Below are 26,183 nucleotides of genomic sequence, written 5' to 3'. Positions count from 1 at the left end.
GGGGGGCAAGGGGGGTGTACCCCCCCCTCACCTCTATGCAGACAGAACAACAACAGCTGTGTGTGTGTGTGCGTGTTTCCACGCAATGAATTAAACGCCGCCCGTCATCCGCAAGAGTCAATTTGAGTCTCGAAACTCTTTTTGTTGTTGTTGTTGCTGCTTTGTTGGCTGCGTTCGAGACGGGGGAACCCGCCCTGCGATGGAGAGGTTTACACAAGATTCATTATTAATTCGTGTTCGGGTTAACATCTGTGAACCCGTCCTGGGTCTCCCTCTAGGTCGACTCGGCCTCAACGAGTTCCCTCGTGCGGTGCGCGAACATCGCCGCTCACGACGGATACCGAGGCGGCCGGGCGTGGTGCTGCCACCCCTCGACCTCGCGTGACCCCTTCCGGCCTTCACAGCTGCTGCTACTCGCTAACAGCACTTGCCCTAACAGTCTGTTACAGGCTACACGGGGGATCTTTGTCTTTGGTGGTGGTGGTGATGGTGGGGGGAGGAGGGACACGTGAAAGGTGGAGTATGGAGTGCGGGAGAGAGGAGGGAGTGTTTTTCAGGAATGTTCGCGAGCCGAGGAGAGCAGGAGGGAGAGGCGGAGAGAGCGGGGAAGTGTATAGGAGTGAGGAGAACGAGTGTTTGTGTAGGGGAGTAGACTAGGGGAGTCGTAGGTTATTAGGGAGAGTGTGAGAAGGGGAGGGGGATACACGGTGTGGAAAGGGGGATTGTGTGAGTATATCAGCGGGTAAGGTAGCGGTGGAATGGATGGAGTATGGGAGTGCAGGCGAGAATATGGGAGCGCAGAGAGAGTGGGGGGAGCGCAGAGAGAGAGTGGGGGGGGGGGGGGCAGAGAGAGGAGGGGGGGAGCGCAGAGAGAGGGGGTGGAGTCGGAGGTATCGCGGGAGGAGGAGGAGGAGGGGGGGATGAGGGGGGAGCGACAGGCCCATTCACGGAGCCCGAACCCTGGAGAATTCACTCGCCCGGCTTAAAACGCGCGCGCTGCTGTCGGGTGAGAGACACGCAGAGCCACTGACGGTGTCACACAGAGAGGCACCGAGGGTGAGAGACAGGCAGAGCCACTGACGGTGTCACACAGAGAGACACCGAGGGTGAGAGACAGGCAGAGCCACTGACGGTGTCACACAGAGAGACACCGAGGGTGAGAGACACGTCGCACACACACGGCGGAAGACAGACAGCGAACCGCGAGAGACGGCCACCGATTGACAGACAGAGAGACGCACAGCGGGACAGAGTCCGAGAGAGACGCAAATATAGATGCAGAGAGGCACGTGGAGTCAGAGTGAGACGTAGATTCCGAGAGACATCGGCTCCGATCGAGACAAAGAAAGAGGAAGAAACACGGAGACAGAGACACTGAGTGATAGATTCAGTGAGACCCAATAGAGTCAGAGAGATACACCGCGCGCGAGAGAGAGAGAGAGAGCGCGGTGTATAAATGCGCAGAGATAGATTTAGTGCGACACGCAGTGAGAGACACAGGGAGAGAGTCGGGGAGTCGCTGGGAGTCGGATCTGCTGGGATTTGTTTCCGTGCGTTGGCACCAGCGCCTCCGTCGTGCGCCCTGCTCACCCCGCCGCAGGTAAAGAGCACGTGTCTCATAGTGTGTGCACACACAGTGTGCACGCACAGAGTGTACACACACAGACCAGACACACAAGTACACTCACAAATCGACAGATACTCAACGTTCACCCACCACTCACCAGACACTTCCACTCACCAGATGCCCCTCACCAGACCCTCACCAAGCACCTGTGACAGACACATGGACTGCCTGTGAAGGCGATGTCACGGCACGCGACTCGTTCAACGTTTGGTCACAGATTGTTTTTTTAAGTTTATTGCCTGGGTCAAAGGTCCCTGGTTTGTTTTTTCAGGTCAGAATGAGCCCTCGTCGGACCCTGTCCGAGGAAAGTTACCCGACCAAGTGCAGTGACTGACTGGCTAACTGAGAAAGTGCATGAAATGCATACAGTGAGGGAAAAAAGTATTTGATCCCCTGCTGATATTGTACGTTTGCCCAGTGACAAAGAAAAGATCAGTCTATAATTTTAATGGCAGGTTTATTTGAACATTGAGAGACAGAATAACAACAGAAAATCCAGAAAAAACGCATGTCAAAAATGTTATGAATTGATTTGGATTTTAATGAGGGAAATAAGTATTTGACCCCCTCAATCAGAAAGATTTCTGGCTCCCAGGTGTCTTTTATACAGGTAACGAGTTGAGATTAGGAGCACACTCTTAAAGGGAGGGCTCCTAATCTCAGCTTGTTACCTGTATAAAAGACACTTGTCCACAGAAGCAATAAATCAGATTACAAACTCTCCACCATGGCCAAGACCAAAGAGCTCTCCAAGGATGTCAGGGACAAGATTGTAGACCTACACAAGGCTGGAATGGGCTACAAGACCATTGCCAAGCAGCTTAGTGAGAAGGTGACAACAGTTGGTGCGATTATTCGCAAATGGAAGAAACACGAAAGAACTGTCAATCTCCCTCGGCCTGGGGCTCCATGCAAGATCTCACCTCGTGGAGTTGCAATGATCATGAGAACGGTGAGGAATCAGCCCAGAACTACACGGGAGGATCTTGTCAATGATCTCAAGGCAGCTGGGACCATAGTCACCAAGAAAACAATTGGTAACACACTACGCCGTGAAGGACTGAAATCCTGCAGCGCCCGCAAGGTCCCCCTGCTCAGGAAAGCACATATACATGCCCGTCTGAAGTTTGCCAATGAGCATCTGAATGATTCAGAAGACAACTGGGTGAAAGTGTTGTGGTCAGATGAGACCAAAATGGAGCTCTTCGGCGTCAACTCAACTCGCAGTTTTTGGAGGAGGAGGAATGCTGCCTATGCCCCCAAGAACACCATCCCCACCGTCAAACATGGAGGTGGAAACATTATGCTTTGGGGTGTTTTTCTGCTAAGGGGACAGGACAACTTCACCGCATCAAAGGGACGATGGACGGGACCATGTACCGTCAAATCTTGGGTGAGAACCTCCTTCCCTCAGCCAGGGAATTGAAAATGGGTCGTGGATGGGTATTCCAGCATGAGAATGACCCAAAAACACACGGCCAAGGCAACAAAGGAGTGGCTCAAGAAGAAGCACATTAAGGTCCTGGAGTGGCCTAGCCAGCCTCAAGACCTTAATCCCATAAAAAAATCTGTGGAGGGAGCTGAAGGTTCGAGTTGCCAAACGTCAGCCTCGAAACCTTAATGATTTGGAGAAGATCTGCAAAGAGGAGTGGGACAGAATCCCTCCTGAGATGTGTGCAAACCTGGTGGCCAACTACAATAAACCTCTGACCTCTGTGATTGCCAACAAGGGGTTTGCCACCAAGTACTAAGTTATGTTTTGCAGAGGGGTCAAATACTTATTTCCCTCATTAAAATGCAAATCAATTTATAACATTTTTGACATGCATTTTTCTAGATTTTATTGTTGTTATTCTGTCTCTCACTGTTCAAATAAACCTACCATTAAAATTATAGACTGATCATTTCTTTGTCAATGGGCAAACGTACAAAATCAGCAGGGGATCAAATACTTTTTTCCCTCACTATAGTTGGCAGTACGTCCTACGGATAGGATGATGCGAGAAAGACAAAGATCCCCCGTATAGCTTCAACAGACTGTTGGGGCAAGTGCTGTTAGCGAGCACCTATGTAGGCCGGAACGGTACACGATGGGGTGGGTAACCATACACCACGCCCGACCGCCTTTGTCTCCCTTGTGACCATGTTTTTACGCGTCCACCAGGTACCCATTTGAGGCCGAGTCGACCTAGGGGAAGCCCAGGAAAGGTTCAAATAATCGTCACCTGTGTTGGCCGTGAGCGGGATTCAAAGTGGGGTCGTAGCGCAGAGCGCTAACCACTAAACTACCGCTCCCCACGGGTGATGTGACACACGCACACGTATTGATAACATTAGTATGACGCTGAGCTTGGCCAGGAAAGACTCGCTGAGTCGCATGATTATTTTTTCAAGAGGGTCCAGCCAAGCGTGCCACGGTGGCCAGGTGTTAACTTCCTCACCTGGTATGCAGGAGGTCATAGGTTCGATCCCGATCTCGACCCTGACACCTGTTGTCTATTTGGAGTTTGCACGTTCCCCCTGGTGGTCGTGTGGATTTTCTTCCGGTATTTCCCTCCAGATTTAGAAACGTGCGTTTTGAGTATTTGACTGCTGCTATACATTTCCACGTGGTAAGCCACTTGGTTCAGCTATCATTTGTGGCAAGGTCGTTTCTTAAAAAGCGTTACATAGCTCAGTGGGCCTTGCCTGGTAAAATGAAAAAAAAAAAGCTTTAATGTTTTCGCAAGAGTATGGTTGCGGTATATTTTTTCAAATTTGAAAGATTTTTGTTTCTTACCATGACGTCGGCAAACAACGGCCCTGCGCTTGCAAACGACCGTTACTGGAGCTTTAACGTCCACCGTGAAGCAGACGGCGTGTTGTATGTTATGGTTAACCCGTCCCACAGTATTAACCGGGGCGGCCGCTGGAATTGGAACCGTGAACCCTCCACAATAAATATCACACCCACAGTATTAACCGGGGCGGCCGCTGGAATTCGAACCGTGAACCATCCGCAATAAAGAAAACCCCCCCCGCGGTATTTAACCGGGGCGGCCAATGAAATTGGAAAAGTGAACCTCCGCAAAAGAATATCACACCCACAGTATTAACCGGGGCGGCTGCTGGAATTCGAACCTCTGCGGGCAGAGGCGAACGCGTTACCGCTAGGACACGTCACCGCCCTATAATTAGCATGCACGTGAGTAGCAGAATAATGGCCCATTAGGCATGCGCATAGGGCATTCGGGTCACGCGCATTGTCTTACCATAATTGCACTAACATAAGTTCGATCATGATTATTATGATTAAAAGCACCGTATCCGTACTTGTTGAACGCACTCTCTCGTACATATATAATGTGAGTAAGTACACACGTACAAAGACTCCCCCCCCCCCCATAGCCTTTAACAGACTATTAATAATAATTTAAATTGTTAGCGAGCACCTATGAAAGCCGGCACGGCACAAAAAAGGATGGTCGTTGGTCAGCATCACGCCTGGCCGTCTTTGTCTCCCTCGTTATGATCTTTTACACACCGTAACGGGCACTCGTTTAAGGCTGAGTCAACCTAGGGGAGGCCCATGTAATTCGTAACTGATGTTGGCCGTGAGCGGGAATCGAACTCGGGTTGCCACTTGTGTTGGCCGTGTTGGCTGTGTGTCCTGGGCTACCCACAACACAAGTTTAAAATATTTATCACATTAAAGTTTAGGAAAGTTTATTCAGTAAAAATAATAATATAGTAACAGTATAAATTTGCGATAGGGCTCTTGTTAACGATTAGAATACAGCACTGTACTGTAATGGAATAAATCGACAGTCGATTCAATCGTCGTTTCATGCAACCCCCGGGTCTTAAGCAGTAACTAGTGTCGTTGTAAGTATGACGTTATGAGTGGGGTAGTAACTACGTAGTAACTACGTATAACTATTACGTAGTAACTACGTAATAGTTACTACTACGTAGTAGTAACGTTATCAGTAGAGAAGTAACTACGACATTATCAGTGGCGTAGTAAGGGGCCGTCCATAAATGACGTCACGCGATTTTGGACGATTTTGGACCCCCCCCCCCTTCGTCACACGGCGTCACCAAAAGCCAGTCCCCCCTCAAATATGACGTCACAAAGCTCTGCCCCCCCCTCCCAAAATAAAAATAAAACATGCTTCAAATCGCTTTAAACTATTGTAATTGTAGTGCGTATTTACTGTGGCGCTGCACTCTGATGTTGTAGGAGAAAACATTTATTAAAAAGTCGATTTAATTAAGTAGAACGTGTTGTCTATATTTATTTAAAGTTGCGCATTTTGATGTGACGTCACATTTCTCAAACCCTCTCTCCTCGTCACACATCGTCACAAATGTCTGACACCCCCCCCCCCCCCCCCCCAGGTGCGTGACGTCATTTATGGACGGCCCCTAACTACGTAATAACGACATTATCAGTGGCGTAGTAACTACGTAGTGCCTATGCCTATGTAATCACTACTTAGTTACTACGTAACTACGTAGTAACTAGTAACTACGTAGTAACTAGTAACTACGTAGTAACTATGACATTATCAGCTCAGGGGGTGCGGCTATCGGTCAGATGGGGCCCCCAATATTCGATTTGACTCGCACGGTCGCACCGAGGGCTATCGTATATCGCGGCTCATCTTGACTCATCACGATCATTGGGCTCGCGGTCTCGAACATCTAACGCTGCAGGGGCTGCTCTCGAAAACACACCTCATGGCGGTCGTCAAGGGGATCCCCAACTCGTAGCTTTGGCCACCAGGCGTGAGGGTGTGTGGATGAGCAAGGCACGTCCTGGTGGATGGGGGGGGGGGGTGTTGTATATGCCGGGTATGAAAATTTTAACGAAAAGAAAACAAATTAATTGAAATAAAAAGAAATGCTTAAGTAACCAAAATTATGTTAAGCGATGAAATTATGCGCATAAATTACGCTAATTCGAGAGATTGTATTAATTTATGCGAATGCATGCGATTATGCTAATGAGAGCCATTATGATAATTAGGCCCTGCCTCGCTGGCGAGGGTAGTGTCATCAATCGGGATAAGACAATGAATTGTATGAAGTTATGCAGGTGTGCTGTAAGTATGCCAGATTAAGCTCGGGTTCATTGTCTAGGTTCGTATTATCGGTATAATACAATTATTCTCGCTTTAACATTTACTGATTATGTATTAGTGTGTTATGTCAGGTCTCCAAATTCAAATCTCACCGCAGGATTCAGTTCTTATAATTAAGATTATTATGCATGAACTTAGGAAAGAAACACTCAAACACTTCTGTGTTAAGCAATTTTAATTTCTAAACAAAACCTTAACACTCTAATATGCAAATTCTTATGCTTGAAATTGTCAACACAGTACTTCTGGAGATGTTCCCCTCATTGATCCATACATTTAACCCTCAATGGTCACGTTTGTTAACTGGGTAACAGTACAATCTATTATTCCTCAGAGTATGCGAGCATACACGGCGATAGGAACAAAAAAAAGTCCTTAAAAATTCATGCAACGATATTCATACGAAAGGCAATAAAAGCAAATTATTATACCCCAAAGGTAAAGGTATACGTCAATAGATTCATCGGCAAGATTATATAATTAACAAAATGTCTTGGAATAAGGGTGTACGACGGGGTGCGTGCCCTCCTACGCGAGATTCTTATCTTTGGCTAAGTTTTAATTAATTCGTGGACAAGATTATATGATAAAGAAACAGGTTTAAGATGATATTCTCTCTGTGAGCGTGTAGATTCGTGACGAAGGCTTCAAAAGTTTAGTTTGTATCGATGAATCTATTGGTTATTAATGCGATTGGAAGTAAAATCGCATAAAACAAAATAAGAGGAAAAAAATTGGAATGTACTTATAAACGACGTATACTTATCACTCGATGAGCCGCGATGTCTTCACGGCCAGCTGATGGTTCATGCACTTCATAATTAGTCTTCTTATTGTGTGGGTGCTTGGATTTGTCTCTTTGATAAATTATTGTGTGAGCAGACGCCCGGAGCGTCGTGGGTTTGTGAGTGTGGGGGAGGGTACACGAACGACGGCTGGTCCCCTCCCTCTTGCCTTGGTTCCCAGCTGGTGCTGGTCGGTGTGCGTGTGGGTCGAATCCACGGCGCGCTCGCTGGCGCTGACACTCTTGCTCACGGGCGGCTGGTCAGGCTCTTTCCCCTGCTGGATGAGCCGAGTCGGCACAACGCTTGGCAGCTGGCACCCTTGCTTGGTGGCGCTGGTGGCGCTGCTGCGCGCTCTCTTGGTCGATGCTTGGCCCTCTCCGCCCTTTCTCAAGGTTGATCGCTTGACGCTGAGAATAACTTTCAGCGGTACTGTCGGTCCATGCCGAACTAAGCACCTAACATCACGATTTAAAGCTTTCGTGACTGCAATGATTCATCTTCTTTGGTTCTTTCGGTAAAGTCACGTAGAATGAGAATAAAATAATAAATTGATAAAATAAAATAACACAACGACGAAACGTCGTGAGAATATTATTGTGTTGTTTTATTTTATCAATTTATTATTTTATTCTCATTCTACGTGACTTTACCGAAAGAACCAAAGAAGACCTAACATCACCTCGCCCCTCTTCTCTGCGATGCACCACACGCATTGTTGATCTCGAGGCCATGCCCCGGAGCTGGCTTTCTGTCCTCTTCTGAGCTGCTGTGTCTTTTTTGTCGAGCTGATGGTCGCCGTCTTCTGCCGCTGGTAGCTGTGATTCAATGCTGGCTTGTGTCTCTTTTTATGCCAAAATTCCTTACTCCGCTCGCCCTCTCACAAATAACTTCCTTTGATCTTGCTCTGCGTTGTGGGGGGGGGAACACAGATGCCCCCCTGCAATAAGAATAGTCATTTCCCTTGCTCTGGGTGTTACGTTCCTTGCTATCTCGTGCTGCACGAAGACAAAGACGGTTGGGAGGCTCCTTCCCTATGGGATACAGCCTATCTTGGTTGTGTAAGTTTTACCTATTTCGCCTCATCTCTTCTGGACAACCCTCGGTTTAACAGTGCATAATTATTATTTGGTTTATGTTTCCCAAGATTTGTGATTTAACACTATCATCACCACGCATTTCCTAGGGTTTATTAATTTTGTCCCCCCGTCTGTATCCGGGGATCCGTGCTGTTATACTAGAGTATTTTTTTTGGTGTCCTGAGTACCAGAGGTATACCTACGCTTCGGTTAAGCTTCTCGACTGCTGGAATTCATTTCTTTGGTTTTTGTAAAGTCACGTAAACGGCAAGATGTAGTGTAATTTAAGGCGAATAACATTAGTATTAATATGACATGTATGAGAAGTGGTAACCCGCTATGTAGATTGTAGTCTGTTTTTTTATCATAGTGAGTGTGTAGATTCCTATGTCAGCTTATTCTTGTTGCTGAGTTTTTCTTGGACTTTCTGTTAATTAATATAACCAAAACTTGTCTACTCTTTGGTTCTATTCGGTAAAGTCACGTAGGTAAAAAATAAAACAACAAAAATCACGACGTTTCGGCCACAACACAAGCGGCCTTCATCAGGTGAAGGGATCAGGCTGTCTCGAGGACAGCGCTTTTTCACTCCAGCGCTGTCCTCGAGACAGCCTGATCCCTTCACCTGATGAAGGCCACTTGTGTTGTGGCCGAAACGTCGTGATTTTTGTTGTTTTATTTTTTACCTACGTGACTTTACCGAATAGAACCAAAGAGTATGGATCTTTGCAGTCACGAAAGCTTTAAATCTAGAATTCAAAACTTGTCTGTCCGGTTTTCACTGCCCTGGAAGCTGGCAAGGCTTGAAGCCGTGTCGGGATTTTTTTCTCATTAGGAATTCCCCCCCCCCCCTTTCTCTTTGTTTTGGGTTTATTACTATTTATTGCTATCTCCGGCGGCCTGTTGTGTGTGAGGGGAGGGGGGCTGTATCACCCCTTTTGCCCAAAGTGACACCACGATTGAAAAAAATATATATTGGCAAAATCCTTATTAATATCAAAAACAAAAATGGAAAAAGGCCTATATATACAACAGGGGGCACCTTTGCTGAGCGCGATGTGGCCTCGATGGGCAAAGGATGACGACGGAGTCGCGGCCGACGAATGGCACTCGTCCGGGGGTAAACTCATCGTCCGGGGGTAAACTCATCCGCCGCCGGGGAGATGGAGCGACAGCGACACGATCATCTCGTGCGCTGAGGTGCTCGGCGCATCATCGCATCGTGCGATCGCGAAAGGCGACACGGGGAGGGGGGGGCGGGGCTTTCGTGCAAGCAGTGGATTGAGCATGGCCGACGAAGACGATGACCTCGCTGAGCATGCCGAGGAAGTGGATGCACGTGGTTGAGAAGGGGAACGAGGGCGGGTGACTGACTCCACTGTGCGGGGTGACTCCACAGGGCGGGGTGACTCCACTGTGCGGGGTGACTCCACAGGGGGGGGGGGTGACTCCACTGTGCGGGGTGACTCCACTGGACGGGGGTGACTCACAGGGGGGGGGGGTGACTCCACGAGGCGGGGTGACTCCACGAGGCGGGGTGACTCCACAGGGCGGGGTGACTCACAGGGCGGGGTGACTCCGCAGGGCGGGGTGACTCCACGGGGCGGGGTGACTCCACAGGGGGGGTGACTCCACAGGGGGGGGGGGGGTGACTCCACAGGGGGGGGTGACTCCACTGGGCGGGGTGACTCCACAGGGGGGGGGGGACTCCACAGGGGGGGGTGACTCCGCAGGGCGGGGTGACTCCACAGGGGGGGGTGACTCCGCAGGGCGGGGTGACTCCACAGGGGGCGGGGTGACTCCACAGGGGGGGGGGTGACTCCACAGGGGGGGGTGACTCCACAGGGGGGGGTGACTCCACAGGGCGGGGTGACTCCACAGGGGGGGGTGACTCCACAGGGGGGGGGTGATTCCACAGCGGGGGGGTGACTCCACAGGGGGGGGGGGACTCCACAGGGGGGGTGACTCCACAGGGCGGGGTGACTCCACAGGGGGGGGTGACTCACTCCGCTGTCTGTGCGCACTTTTATCATTCAATTATCTCCGGTCCAGCGTCCTCATTTGCTGTCGCCCGGACGGACGCTCGGCCACTTGCGATGAATCACGACACCAGCGGCCCCCCTCGCCCACCCCGCAGGCTCACCACACATCACACGCCAGGGTTCATCGCGCAGCGCGCTAACCACTACACTACCGCTCCCCACCCGACATCCGACTCGCTCCTAACAGCGCCTTCCCCACCCCCCGCTCACCTCTCCCCACCCCCCGCTCACCTCTCCCCACCCCCCCGCTCACCTCTCCCCACCCCCCCGCTCACCTCTCCCCACCCCCCCGCTCACCTCTCCCCACCCCCGCTCACCTCTCCTCACCCCCCGCTCACTTCTCCCCACCCCCCGCTCACCTCTCCCCACCCCCCGCTCACCTCTCCCCACCCCCCGCTCACCTCTCCCCACCCCCCCACTCACCTCTCCCCACCCCCCGCTCACCTCTCCCCACCCCCCAATCCCACGGCGCCCCAGTGTTGACAATCCGTGGGAGGAGGGGGGTGCGTTGTGTGGAGGCACCAATCTTGAGCGCACGTGGCGATCGAAGTGCGCCGAGGAGTAATTAAGTGTAATTGGTTCTCGTTAGCGCCGCGCGTCTGCCCGTTTGGCCTCCTGCTCCCCCACCCTCTCTCTCTCTGTCTCTCTCCCTCAAGTCGCGTCCTCCCTCTCTCGTTACTAAACCAATTTATATTTATTTGACCAGGTAAGGGCCTCGCTGAGCTACGTAGCTTTTTTTTGCAGAAGCGACCCGGCTGTCACGAATGATAGCTCAAAGAAAGCGGCCAACAACTGTAGACGCGTGGCGGTGTTGATTCTAAATGTGGAGAGGGAAACCCGGAGAACCCGGAGGAAAATCCACGCGACCACGGGGAGAGAGCAAGAGACACGAAAACCCTTAAATATACAGCAGCAGCAGGCGTCAGGGTCGGGATCGAACCCACGACCTCCTGCGTACCGGGCGAGGTGGTTAACATCTCCCTAGCCACCGCGGCGCCCTTACGAATCCCATCACTTGGTTCCCTGATGCTCGGACATTTCTAGCATTTTCCATTGCAGTTCTGGAGGGGGATGGTGATTTTACGACGAGAGAGTGTGCATCATGAAGAGGGCGATTTTATTGTTCTGGGATGCCTCCCGCCCCACTTCATTGGTATACAGGGTGGTCCACATGTCTTGTAACCCACATATAATTATCTAAAACTTAATATATATTCTTGGTTATTTTGGTAAAGTCACGTAGAAGGGAAACAAAATAATAAAAATATATATCAAAAAAATGTTTTATATTTTTATTATTTTATTGTTTCCCTTCTACGTGACTTTACCGAAAGAACCAAGCATATGAATCCCTGCAGTCACGAAAGCTTTAAATAAAAACTTAATATATATTGTTTTTAAAGTCAGGTTTATTTAAAACAGATTAATATGCAAAGGAAAAAAACATGTTAGGGATCTATTGCTTAGGGGTCAAATGAATACCGGTCACAAGACATCTGGACCGCCCTGTACAGTATTGCATTTCTTCCCTTGATTTGTTTTACCACGACTCACTTACCCGTGCTCGATGATGTCAATTACTTCACCATTATTGACCCCGAGGTCATTTCATTCTGTTCGGTTTTTTTTTGTTAATGTGAAATACGAATTTAAAGACATATATACCAACACAACTGTGTTAACATGGACTTTATCCTCGTTTGAGTCATTCTCGTAAACACGGTGGATTGTTGGATCACATAGGACCGTGAGAGATTAGGGGATGGCTTGGGGAAGTCTTCATTCAGGAAGATGACGGCAACAACGATCGATGTATCACATGTGCGTCAGGTGCAATGCGGGTCGGCCCGGCAGATGGGGCATTCGACGTTATATCCAAGTCAGGAACGATATGTATGCGTGTCGAACTTTTTTCGGAGGTAGCGACCCGTGCGTCATCGGAGGTTCGGGGATTTGATGATGATGTAATTGTGTTAGGGCCAATGAAGAGACATTATAAGTGGTTTAGTTATATTCTTGGTTCTTTCGGTAAAGTCACGTAGAAGGGAAACAATAAAATAATAAAAATATAAAACACTAAAATTCTGACGACGTTTCGACTGCAATACAAGCAATCATCACCAGGTGTGAAAACCACAACAAGAAAATTTGAAATTTTTCAAATGATGATTGCTTGTGTTGCAGTCGAAACGTCGTGAGAATTTTATTGTTTTATATTTTTATTATCTTATTGTTTCCCTTCTACGTGACTTTACCGAAAGAACCAAGAATATGAATCCCTGCAGTCACGAAAGCTTTAAATAAAAAAATTGGTTTAGTTCTATATGATTTCTCCATTCAGTTCGTGAATGTCGGATACATCCACCCAATCGCCAACTCCATCACCCATTTACTCACTCACCTACTCACCCGCTCACCTACTCACCAACCTATTCACCCACCCACTCACCTACTCACCAACCCATTCACCCACCCACCCACTCACCCACTCACCCACCCACCCACTCACCCACCCACCCACTCATCCACCCACCCACACACTCATCCACCCACCCACCCACCCACTCATCCACCCACCCACCCACCCACTCATCCACCCACCCACCCACCCACTCATCCACCCACCCACCCACTCACCCACTCACCCACCCACTCACCCACCCACCCACTCACCCACTCACCCACCCACTCACCCACTCACCTACTAACAAAACCATTCACCCACCCAAATCGCCACCCACTCACCCACCCACCGACTCACCCAATCTGCCCACCCCCCTTCACTTGTAGGCAAGGACTCTATTGTGTATGCACGAGTCCTAGTTTGACGGAGATTTAAAAAAAAACTCCCCCATATAATACATAACACAAAATAAACATTTATAGCAATCGCCGTGTGCCACATAGGCAAGACAACAAATGAAATAAATACGCAGACATCGAATGCGTGAGTTACCGCAAGGCGGCGCGTCCCTGCCATGGGCATCGACTCTGCATCACCCCCACGCGTCCGAAGCGAGTGACTTGGTCGGCACACGTAGGCTCCGCGCACTGAACATCGCCCGCTGTCCTTCGGGGTTTGCTGAAACGAGTGAACGAGCCTGTGTCGAGGGGCTGTACCGACTCGGTGTGTGGGAAGTCGTCCGTGGATTAAAACAAAAAAATGTGGATCTTTGTTTAAGGGCAGGAAATCATGGAATTTCTACTCAGAGCCGGTAAGCGCACGCCAAAGACGTTGGTAAAGTGAGTACTTTAGTATCATTATTTTCGTAACCGTATCGCTTCTGCCAATCGCCAGGACTGTGCCCGATTGTGACCACAGATAAGGGCGCTGACGTTGCCCCAGCGGGTTCGCCTCGAATTGCTAGAGGTTCACGGATCGAATCCAGCTGCCGTCCTGGTTAATACTTGCTGTGGTTTTCACACCAGATGATGATCGCTTGTGTTGCAGTCGGAACGTCGTGAGAATTTTATTGTTTGATATTTTTTTATTATTTTATTGTTTCCCTTCTACGTGACTTTACCGAAAGAACCAAGAATATGAATATTAAAAAAACACAGTTTAGTTGTAGTTTTAATCGTGTGTGAAAAGGCGTCACGATCCGATTTTTGACCAAATTTGCCAATTCCTGAGATGACTATTTATAGTTCGTCGTTCCTTACTGCCAGCAGACAATGCCCCGGGTCACTCTCGCAAACGAGACTCGTCCTTGTCTCTTGAGTTCACACCTCCTGGTTAAGCTTTTTTTTTTCCCAATGAGCCTTGCAAATGCTTCAACCGTGGAGAGTGCTGTACAGGGGGTGGTCCAGACGCCCTTGTGACCCCCATTTAATGCTCTAAAACGTAATTTTTTTTCACGTATAGTTTAGCTAAAACACAAATGAATATGCAAAGGAAAGCGATGTTCGTAAGCTAATTAATTGGGGGGTTCACAAGACATATGGACCACCCTGTATAGCACTGTACTGTACTTCTATGGCCCAACGTCTGTGCTCTCCGTATGGTCAAACACAACTCTCACGAAGCTCTCATTCAGCAGTAGATAGATCGTGGCTGATGATGATGATTAGGGGAATGATAAAGTGAAAGAGTCAAAGTTAAAGTAAACCTGGGGAGATAGTGTGGGATAGAAGGGGTAAGGAGAGCAGAGCGAGACATATTTTGTTTAAGCTTTCATTTAAAAAAAGGGGGGGGGGGGTTACATAAAGCAAAGCATTAAAAAAACACAAAAAACTAAATGATGAACGAAGCAAAGTGCCGACTACACCGAGCATCTTGTTTCCTCTGATCGTAAAAAAAAGAGAGAGAGGCAGACATCAGTAGTGCGAGAACTAAGAATCGTGACATTCATCGGAAGGGGGGAAACGGGAGAGAGAGAGAGAGAGACAGGGAGAGCAAAGGTGAGAGATAAGGAGGAGCGAGATAGCGGAAGAGACAGGGGGAGAGAGAGGGAGAGAGAGAGAGCTAAAGTAAAAAGTTCGCCGGCAGTGGGTTGTGGTATGGGAGAATGAACGAGAGGAGGAGGGGGGAGAGAAAGTCAGGGCTGATGAGGAGGAGGAGGGAGGCAGACAAAGAGGAGAATAAAGGAGAGAAAAGACGGAGAAAGCGGCAATGAAAAGAGCAGTAGCGACCGATGGGGAGAGAGGGGGAGGGAGTGAGAGGGATCGCAGTGGGGTTTGGGAGGTTGGGGCGGGCAGAGTGGGGTGGGTGGGTGGTTGTGGGGCATTGAATCTCATTAATTAGCGAAGAGTCAATGGGGCAGCGTCAGAGAACCCTCCGTGTCTCCTCCTCTTTCATTGTCCCGCTTGCGGAGAGTGAGTGGCGTAGGGAGAGAGACAGAGAGTGCGTGTGGGTGGTGAGCGTGTGACACACTGACACACAATGACACTCACGCACTGACACACAGTGACACACTGACACACACACACTGACACACACACTGACACTGACACACTGACACTGATACACACACACTGACACACACACTGACACTGACACACTGACACACACACACTGATACACACTGACACACACACACTGACACACACTGACACACACACACACACTGACACACACCCACACACTGAGACACACACACACTGTGACACACACACTGACACACACACACTGACACACACACACTGACACACACACACACTGACACACACACACTGACATACACACTGACACACACACACTGACACACACTGACAGGGCGTGAGGAGTTGTGCGGGAATCGCGGACGCTGGGATCTCTCTTCTCCAGATCTCTCCAGCGTGCTCTCCTCTCTCTCTCTCCCTCTCTCTCTCTCTCCTCTCTCCCCCTCCTCTCCCCTCTCCCCCTCCTCTCCCCTCTCTCTCTCCGAGAGAGATCAGCCCAGCCTCTCGTTCCCCCCCCTCTCTCTCTGTCCCTTATTCTGTCCCTCCGTCGCTTTGTCTCTCGATCTGTCTGTAAGCTCGCGGTGGCCGTCACTCTGCTTCGTGCTGTCTCGCACGCGTGTCCTCATCATCACCCCGGTGTCTCTCTCACCCAGTCTGTCTCTTTGTCCCCATCTCCCTGTTTTATTCCTGTGTGTGTCTCTCTCTCTCTGTGTGAGTGTGTGTCTCAGGCTGTCTCCCTTCGTCTATAGTTTCTTATTTTGTACCCACGTGTTTCCTTATTGTCCACAAATCCACACTGCCGGTGCCCCCCACCTCTCTCTCTCCGGGTGTAACCTCACTCATTATTCTGTGGCTTAATCTCTTTCACTTTCTCTCCAACGCATTTTCTTTCTCTCTCTTCCCCTTCAAATCTCCCTTCTTCCCCTTCAAATCTCCCTTCTTCCCATATCTCTCTCTCCATCCATCTCCCTCCCGCCTACAACACCCCGTGCCGCCCTCCCCCCACCTCTCTCTCACTTCGCAGTGTCCCTGTGATGCTGGACATGACAGGTCAGTGAGGTCGGTGTCTCCTGTGTGACCGCGTCCGAGTTGAACACGCAGTACACACAGTACACACACAGAGCACACGTGCACATACACACACCGTACACACACACAGTACACACACAGAGCACACGTGCACATACACACTACACACACACAGTACACACCGTGCACACACAGAGCACACGTGCACATACACACTACACACACACAGCACACGTGCACATACACACCGGACACACAGTACACACAGTACACAAACAGAGCACACGTGCACATACACACTATACACACACAGTACACACACAGTACACACACAGAGCACACGTGCACATACACACTACACACACACAGTACACACATACAGCACACGTGCATATACACACTACACACACACAGTACACACAGTACACACACAGAGCACACGTGCACATACACACTACACACACACAGTCCACACACACACACAGTACACACACAGAGCACACGTGCACATACACACTACACACATACAGCACACGTGCACATACACACGCCGTACACACACACACAGTACACACACATACAGTACACGTGCACATACACACTACACACACACAGTACACACACATACAGTACACGTGCACATACACACTACACACACACAGTACACACACATACAGCACACGTGCACATACACACACCGTACACACACACAGTACACACACAGAGCACGTGCTCATACACACTACACACACCGTACACACACACAGTACACATGCACATGTTCACAGTACGAATACACAGTTCGTGCATTACACATAGGCAGTACACACAGTACACACATACAGAGTACACATACACACTATACACACCGTATATACACAGTATATACACACGGTACACATACATGTTCACAGCACAAATACACTGCATACAGTACACATACGAGTACATACTGACAGTACACACAGACACCATATACACTACATGCAACACACATACAATACATGCATGACAGTGCACACACGTGCACCGTGCACTCAGTACACAACAGTACATTGGCACAGGACACTCGGTCTACGGACAGTCCAGACAACACACACACTGCAGTACTTACAGCACACAGATCGAAAACAGTACTGCATATACATAGTATGCACACAGTACCCTCGATATCTGCGTGTATAGTCGGATGCTCTGTGTCAATGATGAGTGGTGGTTACAGGGATGGTTGAGTCGTGGATATAGTTGTGGTTAAGTGATGGTTAGCGAGTGTGGTTGAGTGGTGGTTACGTGGTGTGGTTACAGGTGTGGTTGAGTGTGTTGTGGTTACAGGAGTGGCTGGGCTGTGGTTACAGTTACAATTGAGTGGTGGTTGCAGTTGTTGGGTGGTGGTTGTAGTTGTGGTTGAGTGGTGGTTATAGTTGCTGGGTCGTGGTTGTAGTTGTGGCTGAGTGGTGGATACAGTTATTGGGTGGTGGTTGTAGTTGTGGTTGAGTGGTGGTTGCAGTTGTTGGGTGGTGGTTGTAGTGGTGATTGAGTGGTGGTTATAGTTGTTGGGTCGTGGTTGTAGTTGTGGCTGAGTGGTGGTTGCAGTTGTTGGGTGGTGGTTGTAGTTGTGGTTGAGTGGTGGTTGCAGTTGTTGGGTGGTGGTTGTAGTGGTGGTTGAGTGGTGGTTATAGTTGCTGGGTCGTGGTTGTAGTTGTGGTTGAATGGTGGTTATAGTTGCTGGGTCGTGGTTGTAGTTGTGGCTGAGTGGTGGTTGCAGTTGTTGGGTGGTGGTTGTAGTTGTGGTTGAGTGGTGGTTATAGTTGTTGGGTGGTAGTTGTGGTTGAGTGGTGGTTATAGTTGCTGGGTCGTGGTTGTAGTTGTGGTTATAATGGTGGTTACAGTTGTTGGGTGGTAGTTGTGGTTGAGTGGTGGTTATAGTTGCTGGGTCGTGGTTGTAGTTGTGGTTGAGTGGTGGTTATAGTTGCTGGGTCGTGGTTGTAGTTGTGGTTATAGTGGTGGTTACAGTTGTTGGGTGGCTGTTGTAGTTGTGGTTACAGTTGTTGGGTGGTGGTGGTGGTGGTTACAGTTGCTGGCTGGTGGTTGTAGTTGTGGTTACAGTTGTTGGGTGGTAGTTGTGGTTGAGTGGTGGTTTTAGTTGCTGGGTCGTGGTTGTAGTTGTGGTTACAGTTGTTGGGTGGTGGTTGTAGTTGTGGTTACAGTTGTTGGGTGGTGGTTATAGTTGCTGGGTCGTGGTTGTAGTTGTGGTTATAGTGGTGGCTACAGTTGTTGGGTGGTAGTTGTGGTTGAGTGGTGGCTATAGTTGCTGGGTCGTGGTTGTAGTTGTGGTTATAGTGGTGGTTACAGTTGTTGGGTGGTAGTTGTGGTTGAGTGGTGGTTATAGTTGCTGGGTCGTGGTTGTAGTTGTGGTTGAGTGGTGGTTTTAGTTGCTGGGTCGTGGTTGTAGTTGAGTAATGGCTAGATTCTTCCCATCAACCTCACCATATATATAAACCACAGCTGTGTTTAAAGTTTGAATGAAAATGACAGTTTTGTTAAAAGTTAGGTTCTGGGTTACGATTGCATTTTGGAATCGTTTTAGATTCACGAGTTAGGGTTCAAGTCTTAGGACTTGGGGGTCATAGATGACGTAAGATTTAGAGCTAGTGTCAATATTTAGTTTATAGATTGCCATGTTAGAAGTATCGCAATTCGAGTTAACGTTTGTGTTTCGGATTTTGGGCCCCAGAGTTTAGCATTCAGGGAGGCGTTGTGTCTGAGGATAGTCAGATGGGTTTAGGCCTCGTAAAGTGTGGCGAGAATCATTGTCAAGCGTAACGATCAGCGCAGAGGCCACGGGATTGGGGGTTTAAGGGTGAAGGGTTATATGCATTCGGGTTATAGTTCAAGTTAGAGATAGAATTGCTTGTGAGCATTAGCGATGGTGTTTTGGGCTTGAGGGGTTAAAGGTTAGATGGGGGAGGGGGGGGGGTTAAGGGTTAGAGGTGCCCCTTAAATCATGACAGCGCCCACCACCACCACCACCCTAATCATAGCCGCCCACAAGTCGCGACCTCACGAAGTCCTAATTAAGGACGAGCCGTAATTAACGGGAAGCAATCTGACGATTCCTGCGTTGGGGGGCTGCCTTTTTTTCCCCTTCCTCTTTTTTCCTTTTTCGTTTTAAAGCTTGAGCTGCCGCGTTAATTACGAGAATTCCCAAACGACAGATGACGCTTAGATTGAAGAAGACGAAAAAGACGACACTACGCTTTAGATCGCAATTGGGGGGGGGGGGTGGGTATCGCTTACGGGTTATAGGGTTAGTTTGCAGAATTGTGGTTAATCCGAGCCCGTGTATATCGCGCTAACACGGCCAAAATCCACACAACCAGATCAAGTGCTTATTATGGCCCCCCTCTCTCAGCCAGCCCCTGCCAGAGCCCCCCACCCCTTACCTCTTGACTTATGAGCCTAAGGGGGGGGGGGGGGTTCTGGTTATGTTGGCTAGAGACGGGGTGGGCGGTGATGGGGAGGATGGAGATTGTGATGGGGAGAGGCAGATTGGGAGAGTGTGCGTGGGGTGGGGGGTGAGATGATAATGGGGTGCTGATGTGAGGGACAGTGGTTGTGACCGCTGGAGGAAAGGAAATAAAATTGGTTGCCATGTGGAGATAGGGGGCGATGAGGGTGGTGCTGCGGAGAGGGCAGCTTGTGATGGTGGTGAGAGGGAACCGGGCTGTGATAATGGGCAAGGATGAGAGGTGGGTGTTGATGATAGGGATCGGGAGGTGATGGAGAGGGTGGGGAGTGGAGGGTGGTAGGAGTGGTGGACAGTGGTTGTGATGCTGGAGGAGATGAGCGGGCGGAGGGTGGATTTAAGGATGGTGGTGATGTAAAATTTGAGGAAGATGACGATGGGAGAACAGGGGGTTGGGATGGGACATTTTGAGATGATAGTGGTGATGGGTGGAGGAGGTGAGGGGGTATGGTGATGTTAACATGAGGAAGATGACTATGGGAGAACAAGGTGTGTGAGAGAGATGGTAATGGTCTTGGTGATAACGGTGATGGGTGGAGGAGGATGGTGGTGGTGGTTGAAGAAGAGGAGCGGTGTGTTTATAGGCAAGAGGGGGGAGGGGTAAGGTTTCTGGGGGTGAGGTTTGAATCTAAATTGTGTTTCTGATGTTTCGCAGTAACGAGTTTTGCCGCGGCACAGATTACATGTCATACAGGGCGCCCCGCGTTTTACTGCTCTAATGAATGAGAGGCGGTGGCCAGACAGATTAGCCCGGGACGGATAGAGAGAGAGAGAGTGTGGGGAGAGAAGAGGGGTGGGGAGAAGGGAGGGAGAGAGGGGCGGGAGTGGAGAAAGATGGTGTTGATTGGATGTGTGGGGAGGTACGGGTTAGGTTAGAGGGTTCCCCAAGTTGAAAGTGATGATGATGATGACAGCGCTGCTGCTGCTGATGGTGGCGGTGATGATGGTGGTGGCGGTGATGATGGTGGTGGCAGTGATGATGGTGGTGGTGGTGATGATGGTGGTGGTGATGATGGTGGTGGTGATGGTGATGATGGTGGTGGTGGTGATGATGGTGATGATGGTGGTGATGATGGTGGTGGCAGTGATGATGGTGGTCTTGGTGGTGGTGGTGATGATGCTGGTGGTGGTGATGATGCTGCTGGTGGTGGTGATGATGGTGGTGGTGGTGGTGATGATGATGGTGGTGGTGGTGATGATGGTGGTCTTGGTGGTGGTGATGGTGGTTGGGATGGTGATGATGGTGGTCTTGGTGGTGGTGATGATGGTGGTGGTGATGATGGTGGTGGTATTGTTAATGACGATGCAATCGGTTTACTGACATCGAATTGAAATTAAGGTGATGGTTCTGGGTATCCCGTTCATGGTTGGAATGTCACCATAGGGTCTCATGCTGGGGCTTGTGTTATGGTTATAGTTGACGTTAGATTTGTTGAGTACTGTGTTAGGGTGAGTGTTATACCAAGCATTAGTATTTCGCAAGGGTGGAAAAAACCCGATTTTTTTCCCCGACAAATCGGGTTATTGGTTTTAATGGAATTAAACCCGATTTTGTCGATTGAAACCTGGTTTTTATTATCGGCGTCTCGTGCACACTTCAATCCTGCTCCTCGTCGTCGTCGTCCGCCGCCGCGTCGTCTTCGTCGTCGCTCTCGCCGCTGGACTCGGCGTTGTTGTCGCCGTCGTCGGGCGTCGGGTAGTCGTAGATCGCGTTGAGGTTCGACTCGACGAAGACGAGCTTCTCGACTGTGCTGGGCGCCAGGCTGTTCCTCAACTTGGAATGGATAAATCCCATCGTCGAGAAGTTTCGCTCAGACGCAGCAGCAGCGGTCGACGTGGCCACGCTGAACAGTTTGATGGCGATCTTCTGGAGCGCGGGATAGTCGCTGCCGTCGGTCAGCCACCACTCTAGCGGGGTCTTCCTCCGCTTGGCCAGGAGCTGAAAGCGACTTAACTTTAATAAAACCGAATAAAACCGGATTTGGGCAGGATCCAGGTGCTCCGGTTTTATATAAAAACCGATTAAAACCCGAATGAATAAAACCGGGCCGTGCCAGCCTTGGTATTTCGTGCTAAGTGTTAGTGTTTGCTGTGCAGTATGGTTGATAGGGTTAGGGTCTTGGCTAATGTCAGAGTTGGCACTTTGTTCGCGTTTCGCCTCCGTCGATGTCAAGGTTTGGCTTTCGGGGTGTGCATTGCATTGCTGTTTTAGTGCAGTCAAGGCAGTTGTCAGGGGCAGTGTTAACGGTGCAAAGCTTGCAGTCGAGTGTTAGTGTGTTCGGCTGTTGATTCATGTCAAAGCTAGGGTTAGTTCTGTGTTAGGAGGGGCTACGGATATGGAGACACAGTAGGCCTGATTCGTGTACAAATTAGTGTTTCCGACTTTTCCGTAAGAACAAAAAATGCCCAGTCGCTCCGATTTCGTGTCGCGTTATTTCGCCAGATGTCGTGGGCGAAGCACCATTCCGCGCTGGGGCTCTCGGCCAATCAGTGGCTGTGACGGGGGGGGGGGGCTTGGTGCAGGTGTTATGACATCACGATGCTAGCTCCACCCACAGGTGGAGACTTGGGTTTTGCTGGACAGTCGAAGGTGACTCTGTCGGTTTCGAAAAGTCCGTGTCGTGGGATAACAGGAACGTGAAAGTGATGTCTTGCTCCCTTGAGCGGCATTGAGGCGTGTGCGCAAGCTTCGATTCAAAGCCCTGTGCCAGTGGTGGAAATACCACATTCCTATGGCGAGGGTGGGGGGGAGTCTATCCATAGGATAAATGCTCTCGACTTTCCCCCATAAAGTGATACAGTACTTTATTTTGAGCTACGTGAACCTCCATCCTGGATTTGAACTCACGGTTAGTGTAAGTGCCATGGTTTTTAGTACGAGTGGTTTAGTGTTGGTGAGGTGGTTAGTGGTATAGTCTGGTTTGTGTAAGTGCCATGGGGTAGTTGATCGTGGTTAAGTGTTGGCGGTGTGGTTAGTGGTATAGTGTTAGGTTAGTGTTAGTGGATTAGTGTTGGCAGTGTGGTTAGTCTCAGTACCATGGGGTAATGCTAGTGGTTTAGTGTTGCCGGTGTGGTTAGTAGTATCGTGTGGTTAGTGGTATAGTGTGGTTAGCGTTGGCGGTGTGGTGAGTATTGGCGGCATGGTTGGTGGTGGTGTGGTTAGTGTTGGCAGCGTGGTTAGTGTTGGCGGTGTGGTTAGTGTTGGTGGTTAGTGTTGGCGGTTAGTGTTGGTGGTTAGTGTTGGCGGTGTGGTTAGTGTTGGCGGTGTGGTTAGTGTTGGCGGTGTGGTTAGCCTTGGCGGTGTGGTTAGTGTTGGCAGTGTGGTTATTGTTGGTGGTTAGTGTTGGTGGTGTGGTTAGCCTTGGCGGTGTGGTTAGTGTTGGCGGTGTGGTTAGTGTTGGCGGTGTGGTTAGTGTTGGCGGTGTGGTTAGCCTTGGCGGTGTGGTTAGTGTTGGCAGTGTGGTTATTGTTGGTGGTTAGTGTTGGTGGTGTGGTTAGCCTTGGCGGTGTGGTTAGTGTTGGCGGTGTGGTTAGTGTTGGCGGTGTGGTTAGTGTTGGCGGTGTGGTTAGCCTTGGCGGTGTGGTTAGTGTTGGCAATGTGGTTATTGTTGGTGGTTAGTGTTGGTGGTGTGGTTAGCCTTGGCGGTGTGGTTAGTGTTGGTGGTGTGGTTAGTGTTGACGGTGTGGTTAGTGTTGGCAGTGTGGTTAGTGTCGGCGGTGTGGTTAGCGTTGGTGGTGTGGTTAGCCTTGGCGGTGTGGTTAGTGTTGGTGTGGTTAGCCTTGGCGGTGTGGTTAGTGTTGGCAGTGTGGTTAGTGTTGGTGGTTAGTGTTGGTGGTGTGGTTAGTGTTGGTGGTGTGGTTAGCCTTGGCGGTGTGGTTAGTGTTGGCGGTGTGGTTAGTGTTGGCGGTGTGGTTAGTGTTGGCGGTGTGGTTAGGGTTGATGGTGTGGTTAGTGTTGGCAGTGTGGTTAGTGTTGGCGGTGCTGGTTAGTGTTGGTGGTGGTGATTAGTGTTGGCGGTGTGGTTAGCTTTGGCGGTGTGGTTAGTGTTGGCAGTGTGGTTTAGTGTCAGTGGCATGGCTGCATCGTGGTTGAGCTGCGGCAGAGAGGAGCGGCGCTGTGGGAGTGCAGCTCGTTCATCATCCGCTGTCGCAATTAATTTCCCACTCGGCCACTGATGAGACCCCCCCCCACTACCCCCCCACTACCCCGCCCCCCACTCTTCCCAGCACCTGCCAAGTTGGGTCACGTGGCCAATGACACAGCAATCCTCGCCACATCCATAATGGTACATGTAATAGCCATACCGAGATAATTAAAACATTTCATTAAATGCATAATTACAGCATTGAATTAATAGCGCGTTGCGTTAATAACAGCAAGGTTGAGCAACAACAACCAAAAAAATCCATTGTAGGCATAGTAACGGCACAGCGTTGTGTGGAGTTATAATAACCGTGCGTTCGAACATATATTTGTGTTGCTACCGCATAAATTAGGATAATAATATTCAATATGATCTGGGTACCGATTTGCATTGATTCAGATGTCACAGGCGCCCTCCACGTCAACGCACTGGGTCCGCCACGGTGTGAGAGAGGGTGAAAGCTCCCGGTTCAATTCGGCGGGTATAACCGTGGACACCAATCAGAGAAAGGCGATCAGTTGTTGGACCGAAATTAGCGACACCTTTTTATCTGCCACCAAAACTGACACCTTTATACAAGGGATCATGTTTGCAATAACCACAACACAAGCAGTCAAAATGCAAACAAAAAGAGACAACTCTGATAATGATATTGGCACTGTCCTTGAAATTGATTGGTCCACACCCGAGACGGCTTTTCTTAGAGCCCTTAGTCTCCACTGGTGTTGGACCAGAAGACGCCAAAAGGCGTACAACTCAAAAACAGCGCACTATCAGAGTATTGAGAGCTCGGGGTGAGCATTTACATTATGAGACCTCCTTTACCAGTAGCAAGATATAGTAATAGGTTTTTACCCTTTTATCTGGCACCAAAACTGACACCTTTATACAAGGGATCATGTTTGCAATAACCACAACACAAGCAGTCAAAATGCAAACAAAAAGAGACAACTCTGATGAGGTCTCATAATGTAAATGCTTACCCTGAGCTCTCAATACTCTGATAGTGCGCTGTTTTTGAGTTGTACGCCTTTTGGCATCATCTGGTCCAACACCAGTGGAGACTAGGCTCTAAGAAAAGCCGTCTCGGGTGTGGACCAATGAATTTCAAGGACAGTGCCAATATCATTATCAGAGTTGTCTCTTTTTGTTTGCATTTTGACTGCTTGTGTTGTGGTTATTGTTAACATGATCCCTTGTATAAAGGTGTCAGTTTTGATGCCAGATGAAAGGGTAAAAACCTATTACTATATCTTGCTACTGGCAAAGGAGGTCTCATAGTGTAGCGACACCTCTTATTTTTTTTACCAAAGAGGTTGTACACATCCCACAACACCTTCCGGTTAGCACGGTTGGTTGGCTGCGTACGATGCGAAAGAAGTTCAGAATCAGACTCGGAACATTTTTGCAGGGGGAATCCGATGAGCTGCATAGCTCTCTTTTCGTTTTGACAGATGTTCAGTAGGGGCAGGGTTATAAAGTTACAACAACAAACAATACCAAAAAACACGATAGGAGTGCAAAGTATACGAAAAGCAAATAAATTAATAATATTCATAGACAAAAATGAAACTAAACGCATTTTTTGTCTTACCAAGTAAGGCCCCACTAAGCTATTAGCGTCTCTTTCAGAAGCCACCTGGCCACAAATGATGGCTCAACGAGGTGGCCTATCATGGACAGACGTAAATGTCTACAGAGCTGTGAAATATCACAACCATGGACTCGATGTCTCAATCCTCCTCTCCAAACGGGTGACAGAAACCGGGCAGAGTGATTATATCGCGCGCACTCTGCTAATATTTATATCCCGCGCCCCCTGAACGTGTTATTTAGTACAGAAACCGTGGCAGGAAGGGCATCGGTAAACGGAATAGGGGCCGTCCATAAATGACGTCACGCACCTAGGGGGGGGGGGTTGAGAAATGTGACGTCACATCAAAATG

At 49.4% G+C, this 26,183-nt stretch overlaps 1 protein-coding gene across 4 annotated transcripts in view; it reads left to right on the top strand.

Moving 5' to 3' along the window:
- The first annotated feature begins 950 nt into the window (after nucleotides 1-950).
- The window catches only part of LOC116952122 (LIM domain only protein 3-like), a 46,070-nt gene continuing 20,837 nt past the window's right edge, over nucleotides 951-26,183 (top strand). The window contains exon 1 of one of the 4 annotated variants that reach the window (XM_032971206.2): nucleotides 951-1,600. Coding sequence is in view for 2 of the 4 variants with exons in the window: in XM_032971178.2 (XP_032827069.1) it covers nucleotides 13,850-13,871 (22 nt within the window). In the remaining 2 variants the exon portion in view is untranslated. Of the gene's footprint in view, nucleotides 1,601-13,433; nucleotides 13,872-15,427; nucleotides 16,597-26,183 lie in introns of those variants that run through there. The other 3 variants (XM_032971178.2, XM_032971187.2, XM_032971196.2) reach the window with 3 other exon arrangements.

Source organism: Petromyzon marinus, chromosome 3, assembly GCF_048934315.1.
Source record: "Petromyzon marinus isolate PM22_M1 ecotype Great Lakes invasive population chromosome 3, UKy_Petmar_22M1.pri1.0, whole genome shotgun sequence".
NCBI lineage: Eukaryota > Metazoa > Chordata > Hyperoartia > Petromyzontiformes > Petromyzontidae > Petromyzon > Petromyzon marinus.
This window is presented reverse-complemented; position numbering and strand designations above follow the sequence as displayed.